This window comes from Tauraco erythrolophus, chromosome 20 (assembly GCF_009769465.1).
Source record: "Tauraco erythrolophus isolate bTauEry1 chromosome 20, bTauEry1.pri, whole genome shotgun sequence".
Taxonomy (NCBI): Eukaryota; Metazoa; Chordata; class Aves; order Musophagiformes; family Musophagidae; genus Tauraco; species Tauraco erythrolophus.
The window spans coordinates 8,173,532-8,183,470 of NC_141484.1; the positions used below are offsets into that span (position 1 = coordinate 8,173,532).

At 57.5% G+C, this 9,939-nt stretch overlaps 1 protein-coding gene across 1 annotated transcript; it reads left to right on the forward strand.

Annotated features, from left to right (window-relative positions):
* On the forward strand, nt 1–2,800 carry GALR2 (galanin receptor 2). Its single transcript, XM_086624163.1, has 3 exons — nt 1–64; nt 123–663; nt 2,020–2,800. Exons 2-3 carry the CDS (start codon nt 323–325, stop codon nt 2,798–2,800), a joined length of 1,122 nt encoding a protein of 373 aa, XP_086480289.1. The 5' UTR covers nt 1–64; nt 123–322.
* The last annotated feature ends 7,139 nt before the right edge of the window (nt 2,801–9,939 follow it).

Here is a 9,939-nt window from a genome sequence, read left to right on the forward strand (position 1 = left end):
GGTACGCTCCCCGCTGCACCCTCTGTGCACCCCCTTTTCCTTTGCCTCCCCGCTGTGCTCCCCGTGCACCCCCGGAGCACTCTCAGAGCACCCCCTTTCCTGTGCATCCCTGCCGTGCTCCCCACTGATCTCTCTGTGCCCCCCTTTTTGCGTGCAATCCCTGGTGCACTCTCCGTGCCCCCCTTTTCCCGTGCATCCCCGCCGCGCTCTCTGTGCCCCCTCCGTGTTCCCCCCAGCACATTCTCCATGCGCGCCCTCCCCCCCCCCCGCCCCCCCGTCCATCCCCACTGCGCATCCCGTGTACGTCTGTGCACTCCTGGCCATGAACGGCTCGGTGGTGGGCTCCGAGGCGGGCTGGCAGCCCGAGTCGGTGATCATCCCACTGGTGTACCTCGTCATCTTCCTCGTGGGCACGGTGGGCAACTGCCTGGTCCTGGCCGTGCTGCTACGCAACGGGCAGGTGAAGAACACCACCAACCTCTTCATCCTCAACCTGGGGGTGGCTGACCTCTGCTTCATCCTCTTCTGCGTCCCCTTCCAAGCCACCATCTACACACTGGAGGGCTGGGTGTTCGGGCCCTTCATGTGCAAAGCCGTCCACTTCTTCATCTACCTCACCATGTACGCCAGCAGCTTCACCCTGGCCACCGTCTCCCTCGACAGGTAGGAAAGGGGTTGGGGGGAGGTGCTCCCTGTACCCTGAGGCTCCCCCTTCTCTGGATCCCCCCCAGGCAGATGAGGGGACAGAGTCCCCAGGGGCCAAGCTCTGAGTGCTGTGACCTCCCAGGTGAACCCAGGAGCATTTCCCAGTCCATGTGTGCAAGGAAATGTGGCCACTGAGGATGGGGTTCAGCAGAGAGGGTTGGATTGGGACCCGCTGTCTCCAGCTGGAGGAGGCTTTCAGCCTACAAACCTGTAGGACAGGGGTTTACCCGCAGGCTCTGGCAGCTGAAGGGGGAAAAGAAATCTAGAGAGAAACAAAGTTCAGTCCCTGTGCAGCCCCAGCTCTTCCCTGGATGCAAGGAGAGAGCCCCTGCCCTCCAAACAGCCCCCGGCAAAGCAGGCGAACCTCAAAGAGGAAAAGACACTGGGATGTTTGAGCTGGGATGCTGCTTTTCCCACCCTCCCCTTTTATTAGCAAAAAGCTCCTTTGTGTCCCAGCATGTCCCCCATCCCAGTGGCCGTCCCAGCCTGACCTGGGGTGGGTTTTAGCCAGGAAGCTCTGTAAAAGGCAGTCTGTTGCTCCTGCCTGCGCTTTGCCCCATGCCAGCTCAGCCCCCGGCTCCACAACAGCTGGCAAGTTCCTGACCTGCAGCAAACAAGAGGTTGGGAGCTCCTGGTGCTGCTCTGCTCCATGCTTAAAACCCGTGGGATGCGGAAAGCCTCCATGAAAGTCCTTGGGAAGAGCCACAGCAGCTCCAGAGCAGGGCTGAATGGGACCTGCCATCCCAGCATAGCCCCCCCCGCCCAAGCCCCCCAGGAGCTAAAACACAACCAGGGTCTACCTCTCCTGCAGCCCACAGAGCTGGGAAGAACAGTGTCAAGCAAGCAGGGGCTTGCCCAAGCCCCTGGATCTGGGTGTAATTAAGGAATAAGCTAATTGCAGAACTGAAGTCAGGTGATGTGCTTTTGCATGTGCCAGTGTGAGGGACACGGTGTCTGGGAATCCTGGGGACTCGCTCCTGCCTTCATATCCTCACTGCCACTGTCACTTGTGCCAGGCAGACCGATGAGCGAGTGAGGATCTGCTGGATTAGGGAGAAGGACAGAAGGAAGGGGACTGTCCCAGTCTTCCCCGTGAGCACTGGTGGGAGCCAACAGGGTGACGGGACAGGGTTGGGGGAAGGGGTCTTCCTCACCCCACTGGGAGCCTTGGAAGCACCAGGGAATCACCTGTGTGACTAATTGCCCTGGAAGGCTCAAATCCATCACTTACACCCTTTCTCCAGTCTGCTCCTGGAGTGGCTCTTTGTGCCCTCCCCAGCACCACAGTCGTGTCCCTCTCCCTTTTCCGTGCAGGTATTTGGCCATTCGATACCCCCTGCACTCGAGGGAGCTGCGGACACCCAGGAACGCCCTCATGGCCATCTGCTTCATCTGGGGGCTGTCCTTCATCTTCTCAGGCCCTTACCTCAGCTACTACCAGGAGTTCCAGTTGGCCAATCTGACCGTTTGCCACCCCATCTGGGAGATCTCCCAGCGCAAGGTCATGGACATCTGCACCTTCATCTTCAGCTACATCATCCCAGTGCTGATCCTGAGCCTCACTTACGTGCGGACTATTCGCTACCTGTGGAAGTCCGTGGACCCCCTCCAAGACATGTCAGAGTCCAAGAAGGCCAAGCGAAAGGTCACCAGGATGATCATCATTGTAGCTGTCCTGTTCTGCCTTTGTTGGCTGCCCCATCACCTGGTCATCCTCTATGTCTGGTTCGGGTACTTCCCCCTCAATCACGTTACGTACGTGCTTCGCATCCTCTCACATCTCATCTCCTACGCCAACTCCTGCGTGAACCCCATCGTCTACGCCCTGGTCTCCAAACACTTCCGCAAGGGCTTCAAGAAGATCTTCATCTGCCTCTTGCACAAGAAGGCAGCCAACAAGGTGCACGTGGCCCAAGCGACGAACACCGTCAGCACGCTGGAGGCAGAGCTCAGCGAGGTGACCCATGTCACTGAAGCCCTGCCTGGTCGCTCCTCCCTGTGCTGTAAGGTGCCAGCCCAGCCCTGGGGGGAGGCAGAGCCAGTGGGACATCAGCAGAAAGTGGATGGCTCCTTCATCACCTTCAACCTTACTTAGCAGAGCTCCTTCTCGCCCCTTGGCTTTGCAGTCTCCCGCAGCATCGCAGGCCTGGGGTTGGGGAACGTTTTTGGTTAAAATGCATCAGATCATACCCTTTGTCATTCAAATGCACCCAGCTATCACCTGTCCCTCTGTCACGGAAGGACTTACACCCTGCCGCACCTACACCCGGAGCCTACTGAAAGTTCTGGTCCCTCCAACCAATGCAGCATCTGGCTGGAGTTACTGGGGTGCACTTTTGGGGATGTTTGGGAAGTCTTAGCTTGTCTGTGTCCCAGTTCAGGAGCAGCGTCCCAGGGCAGCTCTGGCCACAGCCACATGTGCACAAACCCGGCTCAGGTAGGAAAATCCATGAGAGAAGCATAGCAATCAGGAGATAATACTGGCACAGCTGGTGCTGGCCAGGCTTTCATGTCTCCCTGGGGCTCATGGTTTGGGGAAGGTTTCCCTGAGATGCAGCCTGGCTGGAAGCAGCATCCGTAGCTGAGATGAGCACCATAGCCTGAGAACGGGACTGCAGAGAGCACAGGGCACCGCCTTGTGCTGCAGACCATCGCTCATCCCTGCCATTTCGGTGCGTGCGGAGCATCCGGAGGCTGTTTGCCAGGGGAGCGCAGCCCTGGCCCCACAGAGGAGGTTGCACTGCCAAGGGAAGCGGAGTGGGACATCAGTGGGCCAGCGCTGGGGGAGGATTTTGATCCTTTCAGACAGCTGGGGCACGGCTTAGCGCCTCAGCCCAGCCTTGTGGAGCAGAGCGGAGCGGAGCACTGGCATTGCTTTCCTGTGGCTGTGCCGGGGGAGCTCAGCCAGCCGGGGAAGCCGCAATTAGACCCTCCATCCCACATCCCGTGTCCTGCTCCCTTGAGCACCCCGTGGTTGACAGCAGAGGAGGGGTGGGTGCTAGAGGGGTGGTGGGACCCGCTGGTGCAAGGGAGACTGTGGGCAGTGGAGGGGTGGGTTACACTGAGCATGTCCATCAAGGAGGCACCACCACAGTGTGAGGAACGGCACCGCGCTCCCCTTACCGCAGCTGTACCCACGCACGAGGGGCTGACATGTCTCACACGTCCCCCACTCTTAACGCTGCGAAGGCTCCAGGAGCGGCTGAGGTCTGCGACCACCAGCAGCCCCAGGCTCTAAATAAAGACCCGTTGTGTTCTGTGCCACGAGAGCATCGCTGGAGTAGGATCAATTAACGCTTTTGAAAACACTGCAGCAGACCAGAGCCCGAGGAGGTGATGAACGCGCACAGGAGCCGGGACAGGCTGGGCTGAGCATCCCCGCGGTGCCCTGACAGCACCAAGCACCCGCGAAGATCAGGTCTCCATAAATTGCTATCACAGAGGGTACAAATCTTTCTGCACAGGTTTCCCCCCTTGTGACATCCCCGTGGCAGGACTGGGAATGGGATGCAGGAGGCTATTCCTGGCTCTCCCTGGGGTTCTGCTCCAGCTCCAGGTCCCGATGCAGCCCTGCCCTGCACCGCGCTGCCCTCCACCCCTCCCCAGTGCTTGGCCTTTCTTCCCGGGAAGCTTTTGGCTGCCAAACATTTGTTTTTCCCTGCTGAGTGTTATTATAACCAGATCTTCCTGTCCCCACACAGAGGGCCATAAATTGGCCACTGCCTCATATCAATAACCATTATATTTAGTCTAGAGCTGCTCACAGCATAAATCACAGAAAGCGGGCGTATAAACAGCTCCATTACTTATATCTGCATTTATTTCCCCTGCTCAACCCTTCCCAGTCAGGGAAAACAGGGAATCAGCCACGCAAACACAGCTAAAAGCCTTATCTTCCTCCTGCCCTTATCCACCTCTCCTCAGAGAGCTGATGGATCTGGTTCCAATGGATCCTCCCGACACCGAGGGGTTCAACGCCCTCTCCCAGACACAGTGATCTGCTTGTCCTGGGGACCGAGACAGTGTCCCACCACCTCTGCACTCCTCAAAGACAGAGGTCTGTGGGCTGGCATGGCTTGGGGGTGCAGTGTCCCTTGTCCCCTTGGTGCCATTGCAGAGGAGACGCTGCCCCTGCTGCCCCTCCATCTCCCCCCCCCCCCCCCCCCCAACCTCGTCTCCTTTCACGCTTGGCTGCAACACAGATCTCGACCTGAGATGCCACGGGGCACCACCACGGTGACAGTGCCCAGGTCACGCTGCAGGAAGCCCCCACGATGCCAGTGTTCACTTTCAAGCCCCGGTTGTTCCCCTTCATGCAGGGCTGAGTTCCCAGTAAGGACAGGAGTTGCTTCTAAGTTCATCTTTTTATAGCATTCACAAGAAAATAAAAATAACCGACTCACAGATGTACACGCCAGCCAGCAAACCTCAATCCATGCGTTGTGCCCTGGTGAGGGGCTCAAAATCCACCCAGAAAGAGCCCTGGGAGGGGTGAGGGAAATGAAGTGGGCTGGTACCTGGGTATCTCATCTCACCATGGGGTGTCAGGGGGAAGGACCCGGAGGAGCAGCGAACCCCTGGGGCTGTACCGGGGCTGCTGCTACTCCGTGACCCAGCACACAGTGCCCGGCCCTGGGGGACCCGTGGGGAGCAGGACTAGGCAGAAGGAGGGCAGTGGCTGCGCCCCGAACTCCTTGCCCAGCCCCGGGGACACTCCTGGTGCCACCTCTGAGCCAGCCGTGGGAAAAGCCGGGGCCACAGCACGGCCACCCACCTCTTAAAGCCCCCGTGCCACGCTGTTCCAGGGCTGAGGGATGACTCCGAGCAGCAAGGCTGGGTCTCTGGGGACGGGTCATTCTCACAGCCATGCTGGATCCTTTGGCAGCAGCATGGCCAGCACGAAACAGCCGAGGAGGAGGGAGACGACTCTGATGGGTGGCTCTGACCCCGGGTGACAGCCTCTGGCTGTGCAGGCAGTGAATCCCGCAGTCCCACGCTGGTGAAAGCAGGTTCACAACAACCGACGGGAGAAAAGTGCTGGATTACCGTGGATTTTGTAAACTCAGTTTGTTTCCCAGGTATTGCATTGCATGGGAAAGGAGGCTCAAAAAAGCAACAGCAGCTTAGAGCCATGACTATGAGCCAGAGGAGGAAAGGGGACAGGTCACCTCCTCACAACAGCTCATCAAAACCACGCACGTTTGCAACAACATCACTGCTCACCGCTCCCTCTCGGCTCAGCTTTGCCGCAGGCAGCTGCTCGATTTGCAGCTTTGGGTCTTTTTGAGGAGCCCAAACATCGCTGTAACACTGGCACTGCACCTCAGTCCTGCCTCCAGCACCCCCTGGAGCACCCCTCCAAGACAGACCACGGCTCACACGACTGCTCTAACCCTCACGCGGGAGCAGCAAGGCTCTGTTTGATGTTTGCGAGGTCCAGGCTTTTGCGGCTCTCTGCAACATGACACATCCAAGCCATCCTCTTCTCATGGATCCTCACCCATCCATCGATATTTGTTAGTTTGCAGGCAGAAAGAGTGAAGACCGTGCCAGCTGCTGGATTATTACACCGTTTACAGGATGCTACAGAAATAGAGGAAAAGGTAAAAAGCACCTCTGCAGCTTATCTGCCACTGCCTCTGCTCGTCTGAGGATGAAACCATCACCCTCCCGCCTAGCCTGTGCCTCGATGAGCCCTTCAAGGGCAAGCACAAGGTTTTGCTACCAACACAAAACCACAACGGGAAGCGATGTGCTCCCCAAACGACAGAGACTATCAGGCCCAGATGGAAAAGGCAAGAACAGCGTGACCTGCCGCTGCTCAGCACCCTCCCGGCTGGGTGGGACGGGCTCCTGGGGTGTCCCCTTGGGAGGTTTTATTTTAAACACCATTGTAAGTCCCCGTGTTCCAGTTAAAGTTTAATAAAAGCAGATTGAACTGGGAGTGGAAAATAAATAGCCCAGCTCCCATCAAGCCCAACAACGGGCAGAGACACGAGGGGCACTGGGCTGAAACTTTGGGATAGCGCGAGCTGTCCTGCACACGGATTTATCACCGGGGTTGAAGAAGTTATTTTGGTTCGTGATTTGTTTTGTTTTCAAACACTTAATCTGCCAAATTTCCTCCGCAGTACGAGGCAGCCAAGGGAGGGGTGGGGGCTGAGGCTTTGGAGCCCCCTGCCCTCATCTCTGCCGTACGTGGCTCCCAGCTGCGAACTGCAGCAGCGGCCCTGGGTGGCTGCAGGGACCCCGGAGCTGGTCCCCGTCCCAGTGAGGTTTGACAAACCCCTTTCGCTGCCCCAAAATATTGGTCAGTGCCAACAAAGCCACGAGTGCAGGTAGCACAGCCAGACCCAGGCGTGTCCCCCCAGCTTGGCCCACTGCAGCAAATAAAAAAAATGGAGAAATGGGGCTCCAGCCCCAAAACCCCAGGAATGAGAGACACGTCCTCCAGCCTGTCTCCAGCGAGGGGAGGGTGCTAAACCCTGCAAGGGGCTTGGAGGAAGCAAAGGGGGAGGCAGAGGGGGTTCAGCCCCAATGCTGGGGGGCAGCCCTGGGTGGGATTCGTGGCCCTTCCTGCAGTCTCAGCATCGCTCACGGCTCCGCACTCAGCTTTTGGCGGGGGCATGAAGTGCCCAACCGTGCGAGTGTCGGACGGTGCTGGCTGCCATCACCGCTCTTAATTAACATGTTGCAAAGACATTCCTTACCATAAAAAGCCAAGGAGCCTGCGGAGCCGTTCCCCAGCGCTGCGCAGCATCCGACAACTCGGACACTCGAGGTCAGCCTGGAGAGGGTGAGCGGCTCCCCCCGCTCCCACCCCGAGGAAGGGGAGGCTCCGGCCGGAGCAGGTTTGGCTGCCACAGCGTCTGCTCAGCAGGGCCAGGAGCCCGTCCACCTCCCAGCGTTCATTCCCTATGCAGGGCAGAGGCAGGGGGTGTGGGAAGGGTTAGAGCCAGAGCAAGTGAGAGGCTGGATTTAGGAAACAGGGATGAGGTGGTCCCATTTTCCCTTTATCTCAGGGCAAACGAGAGTCAAGGACTCCCACCCAAGAGCCATACACCTGGGACCAGTGAAAGTCATCTCCTCGCCCTGGTACTCACCACCTCCAGCTCCTCCTCACTGCACAGCTGCCACCAAGGCAGGCTCTCAGCCTCCAGCAGCCTCACACTCCTCTTCCTTCCTCCTTCCAGATGTGGCCAGGGCATCCCTGGGGTAGAAAACAACCCAGCCAACTTCTGATGCCAGTAACAGAGAGACCAGGAGGGAGCAGGACATTTCACATTCCGTTCTCTGACTGCATCTCCTCACCTGTGAGCTGAGCCAGACCAGCTCCTCACCAGCCCCACACTGGTGCAGCTTTCCTGGGAAAACGGGCTGACAGCAAAGCCCAGAAATGCCTCTTTCAGTGTAGGTCATGCAGGGGTGTTCCTAAAGTCTCCAGAGACCATGATGTGGTCTCATCCCACACCCTAAAGGATCTCCTGCATTTTCTTTGGGCTCTGGTAAGCACAAGAGCATCAGCACAGGCAGAATACCAGCTCCCAGGCTAAAGCTCAGATGCTCCGGAAAGGCTGCAGGCAAAGCTCCCCCCTTCCCTCCCCCAGCTTTGCCTGCAGCCGTTCCAGGTGAAGCACCTCGCCCTGGGATCAGCTGCAATAAAACATGTTTTACAGCCTCAGCCTGAGCACGACAAGTTCCACGCACTCTCCAGGAGAAAAAATTCACATCAGACCTCTGCTGTGGCAGAAACAGATCCAGAAAGATAGAATCCAGCTCCTTCTGGTGAACATCAGCAGGCTTGACAGCGCACGTAATGCAAGCCAGCAGTGCTTTGCTTATGCTTAAAACCCACTCTGTCCAGTGCCAGCCAGCCTTCAAGAGATCTTGGAGCTGGCAGAGGGAAAAAAAATCTAGCCCTAAGTCTCAGGTTTCCTCAAGCATTTGAGATCCGTGAGCAGGATGGAAGGTCCCTGCCAGGGAGGGCTCTCGGGTGGGTACTGCGAGCCTGCATGGCCAGATGTGCCAAAAGCAGCTGGGCAGGTGTGATCAAGGTTTGAACCTACACAGTGGTCCAGCTCTGGGCTAGACAAGCCTGTCAAATCCACTGGTTTTCAGGCATTTGCTACACCACTGAGAGCAGCTGGTGTTTTAGACCACTCTCAGGTCCACGCTGAGGAGGAGGAGATCAGGGGTTCAGAAAGGCCAGGAGCTACCTGAAACAACAGCTGCTGTCTGCAGTGGCAGCAGCACGGGCAAGTGGCTGGGTCTGCCACAGCAGGACCTGTGTTCTCGTCCAGGCTCTAATGTCCACCTCCCCTGCGACATGGGGTGAGATGGGTCACCTCTCTGCCCTTAGCCATTGGCCTCTCTTATCCACTGGCACCGTAACCACCTGGGGCAGTCCCTTCCCGGGATGTGCAGCCCTGATTTTCCCAGGGAACAGCCCACCTTGTAGCAGTGACACTCACCCAGCAGCGCAGCCTCCCCTGTTCGGATAAAAGGCAGAGTTGGTGGATGCACACAGCAGAAGGGTTAAAACACAGCTCTCCACCTTTCTGCCATCTGTTCTCACCCCTCCATTTCGTGCCGAGGTCTGCATTGTCTGCTCCACCTCCCCACACTGCAGTGCCCTGGACAGTGACACAACAGCTCTCCCACTGCTGGGCTAATTAGACACCAGCATTCATTCACTCCGGTAAACAGCCTCAGGTGAATAATGGATTTGCTCCAAATTGCAAAGTAGCAGCTATTGTGAGAGCTCCAAGCTCTACAGAAACCCTGTATTTCGAGTGTTACCATCGGCAAATAACAGAGAAGATCCCACAATAGCAGCAGGAGTGAGCGAGGTGAGAGCAGGAGGTGCCTGGCCAAAGACCACAGAAACAACATACGTGCTGCAAAGCTCCGAAGGCCTTGGAGCACAGGTGGAAGAGTCCAGCTCCTGTGTCGAAGCCCGTCAGTACCACTCCAAGGCACACGAGAGAGTTTCTCTTGCTTCTCACATGATGCCATGGGTTAAATGAAGGGAATGGACTTGGATGCTTGCAGGAAAGATGCAGCAGGCTTAAGACAGGAGACAAACAGGGATGGGAACAAGGTGCTCTGCAGAAATCAGTACTAGGACACTTCTACGCATACCCTGCCTTCAGTGAAGAGAGCAGCAACCAGCCAGGACATGATGGAGCTCCCTCTGGTTCTCACGGCTCTGTTATGACTCCAGCCTGTCATTAT